The sequence below is a fragment of the Canis lupus genome, chromosome 21 (genome assembly GCF_011100685.1).
Source record: "Canis lupus familiaris isolate Mischka breed German Shepherd chromosome 21, alternate assembly UU_Cfam_GSD_1.0, whole genome shotgun sequence".
NCBI lineage: Eukaryota > Metazoa > Chordata > Mammalia > Carnivora > Canidae > Canis > Canis lupus.
The window spans coordinates 20,336,498-20,353,160 of record NC_049242.1 but is presented as its reverse complement, the minus strand read 5'-3'; the positions used below and the strand labels follow the sequence as shown (position 1 = coordinate 20,353,160).

Genomic DNA, 16,663 nt, shown 5'->3' with positions numbered 1-16,663 from the left:
TGTGATTATAACGACCTTAGTTATTTTTAAAGATAGGTTAGGAACATACAGAGGAAAGAAAAAAAGTGCTAAAGGAAATTTTTGTCCTTTTTTCCAAGTTGTATTATGTGGTTATAATAATTTGCATGATGACTATGCATTCGTTTATTTTCAAAAGTGCAACTAGCAGAATAGGGGACAACTGTGTGCCCAGTGGCTCTCTCTGCAGGGCAGTGTCGGGTTCTCCTGCCCCTCGGAGTCTGTCCCTGGGGCCAGTCAGGACCTCAGCTGGGGGAGGGCATGGCCTGGGAGAGCAATGGGGGCACAGCTGATGTCAGGGATGCTTTGACATTCATCAGGCTAAGCCCCAGGGTCTTTGTGGCCTCTGGAAATGCCTCTCCAGACAGCTGTCACCTACATGGCTTATGAGGGACTCTGGGGCTGTGAACTCGAATCTTTCAGGTCATCCTGAGAACAGTAGCATCCAGAAGTGCAAACTCAGAGGACTGGCTCAAGGCAGTCATTACTCTCCAAACAAAGGTGACCAAACACCTTAAACACAAAATATTCTTTTATTTGTCAACGAAGGCTACACGGGATCACTTCTGGTTTTGTTTTTATGCCTTTTTTTTTCTTTTTTCTAGAAGGTATCTACATCTGCATTTATTTACAGCCTTGTCGGTATTTACACAGTCAAGAATACAGTGTTAGAAACACAAAAGTGTTGAGAAAAAAACTTCTCAAAATTAGTTCCAGACTTCAGGAAAACTATTTCCACATGGTAAGGCCAGAGTCTCCAGTGTTGGTCGTCCAAAGGCAGCTTGGGAGAGTCCTTTTGCCAAAGCTGCGGGTTCGGAAATGTTCAAGAACAGGCAGGTTTAGAAAAGTGGGACTCCGGGGTTGGGTGAATGCAGGGCTGCCGGGCACCACCACACATCTGTGACTCAGCTTCTGCCGGGGGAGCTGAGCCTGCCTGAGGGTTGGTTCTCTGCTGGCAATTTGCCCTCAGAATCAATCACATGTTCTTGGGGACCAAGAAGTCACCCAGCGTCATGCCTTTGGCATTCCAGAGGGGGTAAGAAACCCAACGTGAGACCCACCCAGGCCTCCCCCCACTCTGATCTTCCACATTCATGATGAAACCTAAGAGCTACCGCTGTCTGGGGCGGTCAAGTACACAGGGCTGGTTTTTGAGAATGTAAAGGTTAGAGAGGATAAAGTTTCTATCACCTGAGCAATGAGTCTTTAAAATGAGTTTGCTGTGTGTTTTTTTTTTTTTTTGAAGGTTAAATGAAAGGGCCTTTAAACTACAGAGTTCTTTCTTTTAATCCCCTCCCGTCCAATAAAATATAGACAAGCATATAAACCTAGCTGGGAATTATGAACCTTAAAGGGAAGGCTTCCCTAGCTGGGAAGTTCTAACATGGATCCCAACAGAAAGAAGAGACTGGGTTCTTTCTGGGACCTCTCAGGAGGCAGGTCCCAGCTCAGGACCAGAAGCCAGAGCCTGGGCTGAGTGGCTGCTATGAGGAATGGAGAGGAGATCCAACTGTGAGCACCGGGAGCTCAAACCCCAAAGCCCGGGATCCTGCAGAGTCCTGGCGAGCTCCTTCCTCCTGGGCACCAAGCTCAGCATCCCTGCCCTTGTTGCGTGGCAACCACAACTACGGGGCTGCAGATGTGAAACTGAATTCTGAGATTTCACATCGAAAGCCCTGTCTTTGCATAATGAAAACTGCCACCTGTAAAGGTGATACTTAAAGGTCACAGCTGAAAGGTCCTTTATAATTTTTTTTTAAGCGAACGTCATTCCTTGTTATGTGTCTCTAAAAACACTGCCCAGTGTTAATCCCCTTCCTTGCCTCTCCATCCCCTTCTGCTTCTGCCCTGCCCTATCCTGATTATTTCAACCGTTTTCTACTTTGGTCAGTTTCCTAGGGATTTGTTTCAAATTTTCCATTGCTAGGTAGACACCAGGCACTGGGCTGGCTGTTCCTTGGGTTAATTCGCAGCCAATGATTGAGAGGGGCCGACAAAGCTGAAATTCACCACAGGAGTTTCTTCCCCTTCCTTCCCTTGTCATGGCTCTGATCTCCATTGATGTCTGTCTGGAGGGTGGGTTAAAAAAAAGGAAATCTCACCCTATGAAAAACCAAGCTGGGGAATCATTAAAGTCCTGTTTAAAACAATGGCAGAGGGGCTGAAAGTCAGGGGCTGATGGTAGCTGTGGAAGGTAGGGAAGAAGGCAGGAACTCTTTCAGAATAAACCCTTTTCTATTAGAGGGCACAGAAGCTGACATCCTGTAGGATCATGAATGGGGGGGGGGGCGGTGGCAGTGAGGGAGGGCTGGTGGCTCCAAGAAATGGATGTCTGGGTTGCTTAGCGCCAAAAGGGTAGGTGCCATCAAGGATGGAATTTGATGCTTGGAAGCCACTCAGTGGGCCCAGGCAACTCTGGCCTATGCCTTCAGACTCACTCTTGCTGTGAGATTGGGACTGCTGGTCTCAGCAGCACAGACTGAGAATGGAGGCACTGTGTCACCTGCTGGCCCGGATGGAAGCCAACTCAGAAAGGCCAAAGCCAGAAGCACCAGCTCCAGTGTGAAACTGCGGTGCATAATGCTGCCTACCCCACACCTGAGATCTTTTCTCTAGAGTTTGGGAATGTTTCAACTTCTCCCCGCACAGATGCTGGGCCTCCTCGGTTGGGGGTAGCCCAGGAAAGGTAAAACATTATTCATTTACACAAAAGGAACACACAGCAATTCTCTGTGTTTTTGATCTTTAAAAGTCCATACTATTACTTTGGTGGGGGGGGTGGTGGTGGTGGAGGGTCAGAGGGTTGGGAAGGGTGTAGGGAGATGATTCATTCCCTTGGCTCCTGTGTTGTCTCTGACCTCCAAGTGGATGTCCCGCAGGTCTTGCCTAGTGTCAGGCAGCCAGGATAGAACTGACCAGCTAGGTTACTGGGCAGGAGAGCTTCACCCAAGGGCTCCTTATATCAAGAGTATTCTTTGAGAGGCATAAGTCTATTTTGGATTAAAAAAAAAAAACCATGTGTTCTTCAGGCCAAACTGCTTTCCATCCCATCCAAGAACGATCCTGCTGCATGGGAGCCTGCCACCGACTCCCAGGGACCAGGCATCGTGGGGCCCGAGGAGCACTACATCTGACTCAGGGGGGCTCCGGACCCAGTGGACAAACAGGCCAAGGTGCGCTGTTGCAGCAGTGTGACTTTTTTTTGGAAACAGGAAGAGCACTTAGCGAAACGTATCCTCTGATCCCAGTGGAATGACGTAAGGCGAAACCTCCTCTCCCAAGCAGTTGCGCACGCCTCCTTCTGCCAGGCAGAAACCAGGCTACGCGCTGCTCCGATTCTCATTGCAGTGAAGACCTTCTTGGTTTCATTAACTCGTGCAATATTCTGAAGACTCCGTGAGTAAGGCTATAAAGGTGCCATGAGCTTATCAGTCCAACAAGGTTTCCACAGGGGATAGCTCAGACTCAGAATTCATTTTCCACACTTAATGTAAATGTAACCCATAAAAGTCCCATTTTTCTAAGAAGCCCAGCTCAGAAGGAAGCATTTGGCTTCCCCTCCTGCTCTCCCAGAACCTCCTGTGAGTGGTAATGATGATGGTAATTAGGCAGACGAACCAGATGCAAGGGGCTTCTACCTCTTGCTGCTACTCTTCCCTCCTCTTAATGCTTCCCTGGCCCATTGGCTGCTGCATCTCCCTGGGCATGCGCCCCAGGGGTGGGTTGTACCCATTCCCTAGAGGGCAGCCGCCTCTTCCCGACGGCCTCAGGCATAGGTCTTCACAGGGACAACTGTAGCCTGGGCTCCCTGATGTGTGTGAGCATAGGCCTGGGGAACCGACTCCAGTCCTGGGGCAGCAGAGGGGCAGGTGAGGGAGGGGGTTCGGTGACACTGCCAGGCCACACCAAATTACCTCTTTTCTCCTTTCTCCTCAGTGTCTCTTTAAAACCCTGGACGGACTCCTCTAGAGGGGAAGCTGTTTTAGAAGTACTTCACAGAAGGAATTTCCTGAATGCCTCACCTGCTGCATCCCAGCTGTGCTACTGGCCCATGTATGGGAGGCAGAGAAGCCTTCAGGAACTGGTGAGAAGACGCTTGGTTTATGCCTTCCTCTCTTTGGCTGACTTTTTCTTAAGCATCTTTCCAGAATCAAAGGCCACCAAGCACCTCTCTCCATACTCCTATTTCTCAGTGGTGGAGCTGAGCAGTGGAGGGAAGATACCCAAAGTCATGGGGAGAAAGTTTCACCCAGGAAGGCAGGCTGGTACCTTTGCCGCCACTGCCATCCTTTTGCCACAGGTGGCCTGGCCCTCCCTGGACCTTGTGCCCAGGTGGAGGGTGGCTGAGCCGTGCTGGTTCTCACATCTGACTTTGGGAGAGAGGAAGAGATGAATAATAAGGAACATCATGGGAAGACCGACCAACCACAGACATCCTGGGTGCCTTTACCTTTTGGGAAGGATGAGGCTCTTAGTCCCAGGATGTTATGTCACCAGACTGGGGGAAAGGACCTGGGGGACACTTTCTCCATCCCATCATGAGGCTGGCACCAACAACTACACAGGATTTGCAAAAGGGGTTGGGGGTTTCATTTAGCATCAAAATATAAAGCTTGGACAGGAGTTTGGGGCAACTTGAAAAAAGGTGCTGAGTGACACCACAAAATTCCCCAGAGCAAGATGAAGACATCTGTGATCCTCCAGAGGCACAGAACACAGTGAGTAAAAAGCCACCACTTGTCTGTGGGAGCTGAGCCAAAAATCCTCAGGTCCTGCAGACCCTCCTTTCCAGGCCCCCTCAGAAGTTTGGTACTAGCCCATTACTCTCTACACCCCTCACTCCTGCCAGACCCCCACGGAAGAAAGGTTTGCACATGAGACAAATTAGCACAGACACTTGTGTCTCACATCACACCGGGTACCTAGGGACAGACAAGGACACACCTCAGGAGATGCGTCTCAGAGAGGAGAAATGTACCCTGACGACAGGGAAAAATCCTCAAGGAACAAAAGACAATAGAGTTTTCATTGTGATCACACTACAGAAAAAAAAAAAAAATACCTTCTGTTCTTTGCAAAAAATGTGTGAAGGCCAAATTTGTGTTTTTCTTTTCTTAAAAAAAAGGATGTTGCATGAGTTACAATGCAACCAGTATCTTTTTTTTGTTTGTTTGTTTTCTGCACTTGTTAAAAAAATGATTTTTTTTCTTTTTTTCCTTTTTTTTTTTTTTTTAAAGTACAACACAGTCAGGTGTGTGGCCACGGAAGAGTAGGTGTCTTTGGCAAGAAGTGCAGGCCGTGGTCCTCTCTGTCACCTCCGGCCCATCTCGCTCTGTCTCATGAAGTGGATGTTGTTGGCGCTGTCTGACAGTTCTGGGTACTGTTCCACGGAGATCACGAAGAAGCCGTCGTAGCCTTGAACCCGCCCTGTGTTCAGCGCCTGCTGCTTTTCCCCCTCTGTCCAGGCCCGCAGACCTTCCTCCCCTTCCCGAAGTCGCTGCTGCTCGCGGGCCCACGCCTGGCGCACGGCCCTCTGCCGGGCCAGCTCCAGCACCCGCGCCTTCTCCTCATCCAGCGTCGTCCCGTAGCGAGTGCTCAAGCACAGCGCCCCGTACTGGAGCTGGATGTCCGTGTAGCGTCTAGTCCTGCCATTGAGCATCGTGTTGATCTGGGACACGGTGACATTGACGCCATTCTCCAGGGTTCGCCGCCCTCCACTGAGGCCCAGGATGGCCAGGTCGCCTTCTGAAGGCCCTGGTTTCACGAAGTAATGGGTGTCCACCCCATCAATGGTGAAGTGCAGATTCTCTAGGTAGTGGGCGTTGTTCAAGATGGCAGCAACCCTCCTCCCATCCTCGTTGGCCACACTGATGATGTCTGTGGTCACTCGGCCATCCTTCAAGGCAAACTTGACCCCTTTGCCGAAGACTGAGCCACTGGATGCAAACTTCTTTGTCTCCGGGGCCTGTTGGCAGCTGGTGATTGTGGAGCCATAGAGCTGGTCAAAACGTTCTAGGGTGACAAAGGCCTTGAGCTGCTTCTGCACTTCACACTGTACGCCGAGGATAGACTGACGGGAGAGGAGAGAAAGAGACAGAGAAAAGAGAGAGAGAGAGTGAGACAAAGGGGAAACCTCTCCCTCAACAGCCTGAAGGGTCAGCTTACATTACTAAGTCAAATCTAAAATCTATACATATTTATTAACCAGTAGCACCTAGCCCTACCACTGACCACTAGAACATTCCACCATCCTTCACCCATCTATTCACCCATCCTTCCATTAGGAAACTGTTCATGGGACATCTATCTACTCTGTGACATGTCCTTTTCTGGGCACTGGAGGGACACCAGCAAGACAGACAACATCCCTGCCCTTGAGGAACGGTGTTGGTAGGACACACTTGCAGAAGATGGGGCCAAGAAGGAACCCGTTTAGTGGGGAAAGACAGATTTAAAAACAAAAACTCTAATCAAATGTGGATAACTGGTGGTCTAAGAGAAGTAGTAGTAATAACTATAGCTCATATGTCTTGGTCTTGGAGCAAAAGAAGTCACATTCAGTATCTCACTTGATCTCCACCGTAACTTTATATAGTAGGTACTGTTATGACTGATTTTACATTTAAGAAAACTAAGTCTCTGAGAAGTTGTAAAGGACCCACAGTTCTAATACTAGTAAGTATTCAAGCCAGCATTTGAACTTAGGTCTGTCCAATTGTTGAGGTTCAGTTTCAAGGCTCAGATCGTCTCTGCCTGAAGGTGGAGGAAGGAGGCGAAGAAGGTGGGGTTCAAGGACAGATCCATGCTTGAGCTGAAATCTGTAGGATGATGTAAGACAGAGGAATGGCAAGGAATGCGTTCTTGGCAAGAAGGCTTAATAAGAGGAAAAGTGGTGATTTATATAAACCCTCTTACCCTGTTATTGTTCTCTGTCATGTTAGGAATGAGTTTTAAGGAGGGCCTCTGCCCCCATGGTGCTTCCTAGGGGCTCCTCAGATGCCCCTGCTCTTGGCTGCTCTGCGGGACAGATTGGGCCCTGTCTCCGTGTCATACCCCCTAGCAGTCCCTCCCGGGGCTCAGGGAGCTTGGCAAAGCCACGTGCGGGCAGGCTCCGAGGCCTTATCCGCAAGTCAGGGAGATGGCTTTAGAAACAGGCCCAACGGCTTCTCACTGAAATTAAGTCCTCTTTATAATTAATAGAACCCTGTCTGTGAACAATTATTTCCTAGAGTTTCACGAAAGCTGGAGTGCTCAACAACAAAGATCTCCGATGCTTGCCAAGGGCAGAAATCAATAATTCATTGACAGGCGAGGTTGGCAAACAGGCCGTCAGAGACTGGGGCTCTGCGCTGGGGAGAAGGGAAGCGGGGAGGAGCTGAGCTGCTGGAATCCGCCCCCGGCGCAGCCAGGTCGGTCTAGGGGGTTAGTGGGGATTGGAGCCGGCCAGAGGGGCAGGGCTATGGCAGCAGGAAGGCGATGAGCTTTTGTGGTGGGGCACACTGGGTTCTCTTGCCTTTCCCACTGAGTGACCTTGAGCAAGTTCCTCTCTGAGCTCTGGTCTCCTCAGCTGTAAAGTGGGAGAAAATGCTCACAGGGTTGTCTACTTCTCTCAACCATTTGTTCATTTGACGAAAGTTTTGGTGCTGGGAAGTAAAGTGGGTCCCAGATAAGACCCAGTGTTTGCCTTCTTAGGGCTCACGGTCTAGTGGAGAAACAGGAAAGAGAACAGGAACTAAAGCAAAGTGTGGTGGGTGCTTTGAGAGAGGAGAATATAGGGTGCCACCAGAGCCAAGAGGTGCAGAATCCCGTTCTCCAGAGTCTAGAGGAAGGAGGTAGCTAGGGTGAGGACTAAGGAATCAGGCTGGAGTATGATATGGATGCATTAAGTTTCTGGCTGCCAGTGGCATGCCATCTATCTAACTTGCTTCCTCCCTGGAAGGTTCCCCTGCAGGCCTGGTCTCTGCCTGATTCATCCCTGCATTCACTGGGTGCAGCCCAGTGGGGCATGGAAAAGCCAGCTCCTAGTACATATATAATGTAGAGGGAAGAAGGTGGTTGGGGAGGGAGAAATGAACCAAAGGATGCCCGAAGTGAGGTGTGGGATAAAACTGTCTTTAAGGACCCTTACTTATAGCTATATAATTCTGTGAGTCTTTAAAACTGGGTCATAAAAGGAACACAAGAGAAAGTAACATTTGTTTGAATGCCTACAGACAGGTCCCAGTTTGAATCCCAGCTCTACCCTTTCCCTTGCCGTGTGGCACTAGAAAGCCTCGGGCATTAAATCTGTAAAATGTGAACAGTAATACCAGGGGATATTTGTGAGTTAACTTGTGTAGAAGACCTCAGGCAAGTTCAGGTGCACTGGGGTTCTCAGAAAATATCACATTTGTATTTAGAACACACACCTTCCCTCCTTGCGCTTTTGCTCTGGGCAGAGACAAAGACTCATTGTTTTTGGAGAATTCCAAGCTCAGCGTAACAGAGAAAACTTAATAGAGCTTATGTGGGTCTGTGTGCTGTTCCAGCCCGGCCGCAGTGGCTTGCCAGTGGTAGGGTATCTGCTGCACAGTTTCTAGCTGGCACTGTGGATGCACCACATCGGTCTCTATCAGGGGCCCATGCTTTCCTGAAAAGCTTCATAGGACCCACTCCTATAATGTCTGAATGGCCCAAGGGTAGGCAGCTATGTGTGTAAATTACCTTGCTGTTGTCCCACTCCTGAGTTTTCATCTGGGTGTGGATGAGCTCGTAGGAGGGTTCCATGGCATCCATGTCTGGCTTGGGGTAGCCAGGAATCACATTGTGTAGCTGGAATCCAAAGGTGAGGAGCCAGCTGTTCACATCTGGGTGGGAGAGAAGCAGACATGTCCTCATGGAGTAAGTGGACCTCAGAGGTGACATATCCCAATAAATGAGCCTAGAGTTAGGCTGCAGGGGTGGGGTGAGGGGGTGGAGGGTTGCAGGTGGGACAATTAACTGGTACAGGCACTCTGGAAAACTCTCATGGTTATAAAACTGCACGTATTCTCAGGACCTAGTATCTCCCTTCTAGGTACGTATCCAAGACAGCATGTATCCAGTAGAGCTTATGTTCCCAGGTTCCCTGTTCTGTCTGTCACTCCATCTCCTGGGACCTTGGCCTCACACCTGGGGATGGGGGGAGATACCTCCACATCCTCCCCAAGCATCGGCAGGACACACTTGCAGAGGACAGACACACCCAAAGGGAAGATGTAAATGAATGTTTTCCAAGAGAAAACTCACTTAAGAAACAAGCAATGAGATGGCCTGTACCAAAGATCAAAGAGTCCCACTCAACCCCACCCCTACCCCCACCCCTGCCCCATCTTACCTTTCATTTATTCTCGGACATGACCGCAAAGGAAGTCACTCAACCTCCCTGTGCCTTCATTTTCCAATCTTTAATACTGGGCTTGAGGATCTAGCCCCATAGGCACTGGTTTCATTGATATTATAACATTCCTGGGGGGTTACTAATTATAAAGTATTAGGTAGAGGGACAGAGGATTTTCCCATGAGCCCATTGAGAAGCAGAATCAGGGAAGCCAAGACGTAAGGAAAAGAAAGAAGGTGGGCACCTTCTTGTCATCGGCTACCTGGCCCACTGCTGCTGAATGTGCCCAGGACCATGCTACCCACTCAGGACCCTGAAGGAGAGACGAGACGTGGGCATGCAAAGTATCGACACAAGAAAAAAAAGATGAGAGGAGGACAGAAGTCTTTCAGTTGGGTGGGCTGACAAGTCTTCACAGACATTGAAAGCTGTACACATTTTGTGAGGCTTCAGCAGAGACGAAGGGGGCGATTCAGGCAAAGACCGTAGTACAAGGCAAGGCCTGGAGAGGGGAGGTGAGTGCAGGGAGTGTTCAGGTAATGGGAGAGCAGTTTGGCGAGGCAGAGAGAGAACCAGAAAGAAAACCGGGCTGGAGGAGGAAGAGCCTGGGATGGCAGGTGGGAGCTGATTGGGGGCCTACAGGAGACAGCCAGCCAGCCTGCGTCCCAGCATGGCTCAGCCTTCCTGGAGAAGGGGGCATCTGGAGATGCTAAAGCATTTGTTGAGCAGAGACTCAGAATTCAGGGTCTGGGGTGGGAGGGATGGAGCGCTGAGCCTCAGAGCTGGCACTTCTGGGCTCTGGGTATGCAGGCCTGCTTTTGGCTTCTTCCAAAGGAGACACATCCTTGGTCAGGGAGGCCCTGCTCAGGGTCCAGGCATCAGTGGAACTGTCTTCCCCTAGTACCCACTGAGGGCACCCCAGGGATAAAGAGTGTCCTTTGGTGTCCCTGCCACCATTGCATCCCATGCTGTCTTCCCATTCGAGAGCCTCATGCTTTCCTTTATTTTTGTTTATTTTTTTTGTGTTTTGGATGTCCCAGAGCCCCTCTCTTGGGTGTGAAACCTGGAGGTACTGGGGTGGAGGGAAGGCAGGAGGGGCAGCTTAGAGACCCAGGTTCTATTTCTAGAAAGATCACATAAGGGAAAGAGCATGATGAGGCAAGACAAAACCCAGGTCCAAACTCAGGCTCCCCGGCTTGCAGACTGTGTGAACTTGGATAGTTTCCTGTTCACCTCTCCGAGGTTCAGTCTCCTCCTCTGCAAATTGATGGTAGAAGTGGTTTTCACCAGGCCATGGAGAACGCCAGTAGTCCTACCCCTCTGGGCAGCCATCATGCAGCAGGAACCCTTCTAAGTCTGTTACAGGAAGGATCACGTTTACTATACTCTGAAGTCCCAGCTCGGTTCCTGGCCCAAAGAAGGTTCTTTGTGTTCCTTTAAACCCAGGCCTCTGAGTCCCTGGACCCCCGTTTCCTCATTTGTGATACGAGGCACTTGGACAAGCTTCCCTCCAAAGTCCCTTTCCTCACCGGGTTTTTGCGAATCTCTGATTCTATGAATCGTGGCAGATGGTTTTTTAGGAAATTAAAACAAACAGAACGGCGGGGGTGGGGTAGATCCCCTACGCAGCCATTTCGCCCGAGGCTGAGAACCTACATCTGAATTTGTAGTCGGAAAAGAAAACTTCTATGAGGAATGCTACGAATTCCCAGGAAACCAGGGGGCTGAAAAGAGGGCTGGGTCTTAATTGTAAGTGATGGAAGGTAGGAACATTTCTCATTATGCCTTTAGGAAAAAGTGCTGAAAATGGATTTATTCATTGGTTTTTCAACAGCATTTTTCTGAAGGGTTGGGAATTTTACTCTTCCTTTTTATGACACCAGAGATAGACCTTTTCCTCAAGTCAGAAAGCTCCTTTTTACCCATCAGCCCCAGACGGCAGTGTGGCCACCTGGGGCAGTGGTGCGGAACAATCCCTTTCACCGTGTGCACACTACAAAGTGAATTCCATTTCCAGAAGGAGGATTTTGGAATCAGAGCAGAGTTCTACCCCCAGCCTGGCTGCTTCTTAGTGGGCCAGTTACTTTACCACCCTGACCTTCACTGTCCTCCTCTGAGAATGGGCCCAGTGATCCCATTCACACAGGCTTCATGTGAGGGTCAGTGCAATAGTGTGTGTCATGTGTCTGTGCTGGACATTTTGTGGTTGCCTTTGCAGCATCCCATTCGGCCTTCTCACTCTTTCCTTTTGGGGTATCTGTGTGGTGGTAGCGGTGCTGATTCCACCTATGGGGGCAGCAATGGAGCATGTGATCTAGGCTGAGCCATTCAGTGTGTTTTCTTTCTCCAGCTCTATTGCTTGGTTCAGGGGTTGTCATGTGACCTAAGCCTATCCCACTGGAGTGTATCTCGGGACCAATGAAGGAAGTTTTGGGAAAAAAAATGCTCTTTTTATTGGTGTTATAGCTGGATGTGAGTGAGGTTGTATGTAACTCATGTGGAAGCCAAGAGGTTTAGTGAGAATTAGTGGTATCTTGGTTTTCAGTAGCAAAATGTTTTTCTGCACCATTTTTTTTTTTTTTTTTGACTAAAGTAACCTGCCAAGATACCTCATAAGAAACTTATTGGAGGATGAGGCAGGGGGCATGCTTGATGCAGACAGATGTAATAGAAATGTCCTCTAACTCTTCTAATTTTTCTAGGGCTGCCAGCAAGTTGAGCTTAGTGAAACCGTGTTGGGATATTTCTCTTTCCCACAGGTCCCAAGTGTGCTTTCACCACCACCCCTGCCCACCACTGTGTTCACTCTTCTGCCTCACGTGTGGAACTCCTGCTCTCAACGTGGCAACTTGGGGTACTTCTCTGAAAGAGAATCCTCCAATCAGTGTTAGCAGAAACAGGGTTCAGATTAGGCCAAGTTCGGGGGGCGAGGCAGCCACATCCCTTAGGGGCACTTATGTGAGCTGTCCCTGTCACGCTCTCTAGGCTTTTGTATATGCAGTGCTCTGTCCTTGGATTGCCTTTCTCCCCAGAACCTGATGGGTGTCCACTCCAAAGTGGGCCTCATGCATCAGTTGCTCCCTGATCGCCAAATGTGTCTCCTGTGTTTCAATGGCCATTAGCTCAAACCTTTATCCTGGGCCCCTCACACTGGACAGCAACTGTCTGTCTCCCCTCCTGCAGTGTCCATTCCTGGAGGGCAGGGGTCATCTTTCTATCCCCAGTGCCTAACACAGTGGCTGCCCAGAGGAGGCATTTGTTGAATGAAAACGAAACTGCCTTAAAATAGGGTGCAGGCATAGTTGGCATTACAGGAAAAGCAGAAGGAGGCCACCAGGTTTGCAAGTTGGGATGTGCCCGATTTTCACCAACAATGAAGTCTCTTTTATAAAAAGTGCTGGCTTTATCCAGACCGGAACCCCCATAGCTGCTCTGATGCCTGAGGTCTTCTGGCCGCTTGCTGGCTGGACTGTGGCTGCTGGAGACATTTCTGGCATGTGTGATCAATGGGGACACTTATATTCCAGTTGGTTTCATACTAGCGGAAAACAAAGCCCACTTTTTAAATCAGGAAGAACATGAGCCAGGTACTGTGCTGGGCAGGTTATAAAATGTATCTCATTTCACCCTGGCAACCATCCTATTGGGTAAGCTTTTTTTTTTTTTTTTTTTTCTATTTGTCCACCTGTTCTTTCCCTTCCTCTTTCTATCCTCTTTGAATATTTTTTAGTCTTCACTTTACTTCCACTACTGACTAATTAGCTATGTCTCTGTTTTATTCTTTAGTAGTTGCTCTGGGACTTACAATATGCATATTTAATTTACCAGTGTCAGTGCAGGTGTTCTAACTTTCACTTACAGATCAGGAAACTGGAATGCAAGGAAGTAATGTTTGTGACTGTTCATAACTTAGAAATGGTTGATCCTTTACCAGTTCTGTGTCCAAATTCTGAGTTTTCCATTATATCATCCCAAATAAGAAAACGGATATTTTTTTTCTTTAGCTATACCTTCACCCACCTTATCGGGGGGGACTCCTAGCCAGCCTGATCGCTGGGTCAGGAACTTCCAAAGTGTATTCTCAGGGGCATCTCTAGTGAAACATTAGGGTGTCTGGTAAAAAAGGGGGCTTCATGCTCAAATGTTTGAGAAATAGTGGGTAAATGTATCAAACAGTTCTGTTTAGTACAGGACTTCTCAGAGCTTTTCATAAGCTACGTTGTATTATGAAAATTTAAGAATGGTGGTTGCTCTGTCAAATTAATTTGATGTCAGTACCAGTTTTCCCAGGATATTTCTCTAAACCAATGTTTCTTTAAAAATACTTTGGAAAATGCTGTTCTAAGAGAAAGACAATGTTTCTTGTTACCCCATACCAGCTTTCTCAACAAAAGCTTTCTCTCTCTTGGCAAATGACCAGAGCAGTAGTGGGTCCTGCCCTTTGAATGAGACCCAATCCTCACCTGTCATGAAGCACTTGATGTCCTGAGAGTTGCTGATGGGGTTGTTGTTTTTAAACATGTAGAGATTAAAAGGCATGATGTTACTGCTACTGAGGTGCTTCCACAACTCGTGGTCTGGGCTAGTCCAGCGACCAGCCAGCACATCATAATCCCGCCGGCCCATGTGGATGAGCTTGGTGAGAGGATCATAGAGGCCACCGTGGTACCCGATGATTATCTGGAAGTTGGGGTTGGTGTCCATATAGATCTCTCCATAGGCCGTGTACAGAATCTGTTTGATCATCAAGCCTGTTCCACTGAAGACAGCAAGAGGGGTCCCGATGTTGTCGCAAGCTATGTAAAACTCATCACCGCTGCTCAGCTCCATGGCAAAGAGGTGCCCTTGCAGATCGTAGTAGAGGGATGTGATCTCAGAGCTGGAGTGGTTGTAGAGGTGGGTGACCTTGGTGGGGTTGGTCAGGTCAGCATAGAAGAACTGCAAGGTGGTGGCTGTGGCTGCTCTTGCTGGACACCCGCCGTCCCAGGCCATCGTAGCGGTACCTGACACTCCAGCCACCAGCTCGGTTGTAGGCCTTGATGAGCAGGCCAGCTGAGTTGTACTCGAAGACATCCCCACCCCGCTGCCTCAGGAAGCCATCCTCGTCCATCTTGTACTGCACATCACCCAGCCTCGTGATGCGGTCACGGAGGTCGTACCTCAGTGGGGTAAGCCGTGCACTGTTGCCAGGGCTCAGTAAGTGCAGGTTCCCATTGAGGTCATAACTGTATCGCCAGAGTGGCTTGTCATTGATGGAGACCGTCTGCAGCTGGCCATCGGCATCATACTCATAGGAGTAGCGGGTGGTATTGGCATAGGGTCCCACCTTCAACTCTTTCTTCACTACTCGCCCCATGTTATCATACTGGACAGTCATCCAGTACATGAGAGAGCGGAAAATCTCATATTGCACTTCCTTCATCCGGCCATATGCGTCGAAGTGTTTGGTGTGGGTCATGACCGCTGTAGTGATGATCTGGTTAATGTCATAGTAGATAACACCAAACTTCCCAAACTGCTCTGTCTTGCCTGACACATCATCATAGCGATAGAGATCGATGGGCAGCGGTGTCTCATTGATTACAGCCTGCATGCTGGTCACCCGGAAACTGTTGTCATAGTTATAGTCAAAACGAGCGTTGACCATGCCTTCCTCGGTGAAGCGGAAGATCTGGCGGTCAATCAGGGGCCCAATTTGACGGTAGCGGATGGTGCAGGTGAAGCCCTCATTCTGTAGGTTGATGGTCTTCAGCATGCCTGCTGTCTCGTCATAGGTGAAGCTCACCTTGGTGGTGTCATACAGCATCTCGGCTAGCTTTGACAGTTTGCCATACTTGTAGATGACCCTGCGACCGGTGCCCAGGTAGAAGGTGTGGAGGAGGTGCCCGTCCTCAGTGAAGTCCTGGATGACTGACGCATTGCCCTCGGGGGGCTGGTAGATGTTCCTGTAGTAACCCACAGACCGGATGGTCTCTAGTGTCTGCCGGGCCACATTGGGCATCGTCACGGAGGAGAGGCGGTCGTTCTTGTCAAACTCAAAGATATACTGCCTCTGGCTGTGGAGGAGCAGCACCATGGACTAGAGGGAGAGGAAAACAGAGGTGAGAGGAGGAGGCGGTGGAGGGGAAGGGTAAGTCTGTGCACTTAAGACTCAGAGGAGGGGGGGGAAAAAGGCCAAGGAAACCGATGGTTCTAAGCTATACCCAAACTGCAGCTTTCTAACCAATGCACCACAGAGTACTGCAGTGGAGATACAAATGTACTAAGATAAGGACTTCTCAGGGTGCCAGGGTGGCTCAGTTGCTTGGATGTCCAGCTCTTGGTTTCAGCTCAGGTCATGATTTCGGGGTTGTGGGATCAAGCCCCGTGTCAGGCTCAGTGCTAACACAGGGTCAGCAGAGTCTGCTTTAGATTCTTTCTCCCTCCTCCTTTCCCCCTCCCCACTTGTGTGCTCACACTCTCTCTCTCATTAAAAAAAAAAAAAAAAAGTCTTAAAAAAAAGAAAAAAAGATTTCACTCAGCTCTTGGCCCTGGCACTCAGGCCATCTGTCTTCCTATGGTAGGCAGCCTTGTTTATTCACCCCTTTGTGTGGTACAAAAGTGACGATTTTAGTGAGTGCTGGTGTGTGAGAAAGGCTGGGAGCAGTGGCTAGCCGTATGGCAGCAGCCTCTCTCTTGGCTTCCTTGCTTCAGATTCCTTCTCAAGTCAATGTTCCTACTCAGGCAAGAATGATTTTCCTGAAACACAGCCTTGACAGTATCTCCCGTTGGCTAAACCACTTCTGTTGACTCTGTGTGGCCCATGGGCTATAGACCGCAGCTGGGAAGGGCATTTAAGGCTTTGCACGATCCGTTATGCAGGAGCAGGTCATGCACCCACGCTGGGGTGGGGCAGGCTGTGATGGGAACAGGGAGACCTGACTCCTAACAATGGGCTTCTTGTGTGGCCCCAGGAAGGTTTGTTCCCTCTGTGGGTTGGGTTTCTCAGTATGTTGGATGACCTCCAAGGTCTCTCATAGCACTACCATAGAACATGGCTCTTGGAGATGCTCACCCAGCACAGGGTGCGGAAGACTGACCACAGAGCAATCATGGCACTGGCCCTGGGCAGCTGGCCACCAAGCAGGAAACAAAGTAAAGATGTGGGTGCCAGGACCTGGGGCCTGAGGTGCAGGCTCTTTTTCAGGAATAAGTTAACAGGTAACTGACCTAGAGGCATCCAGGCAGCAAAGCTACCATTTTCTCCTATTTGAGACCTACTTTTGCTGTTAGGGCTTTTCTGATTCC

General features: G+C 49.4%; 1 protein-coding gene across 1 annotated transcript in view; it reads right to left on the bottom strand.

Annotated features, from left to right (window-relative positions):
• Positions 1–532: 532 nt before the first annotated feature.
• Positions 533–16,663, bottom strand: part of TENM4 (teneurin transmembrane protein 4) — a 729,276-nt gene continuing 713,145 nt past the window's right edge. Inside the window, 4 exon segments of the mRNA XM_038568485.1 lie at positions 533–6,088; positions 8,722–8,864; positions 13,840–14,320; positions 14,322–15,455. Coding sequence (XP_038424413.1) covers positions 5,330–6,088; positions 8,722–8,864; positions 13,840–14,320; positions 14,322–15,455 — 2,517 coding nt within the window. The 3' untranslated portion in view covers positions 533–5,329.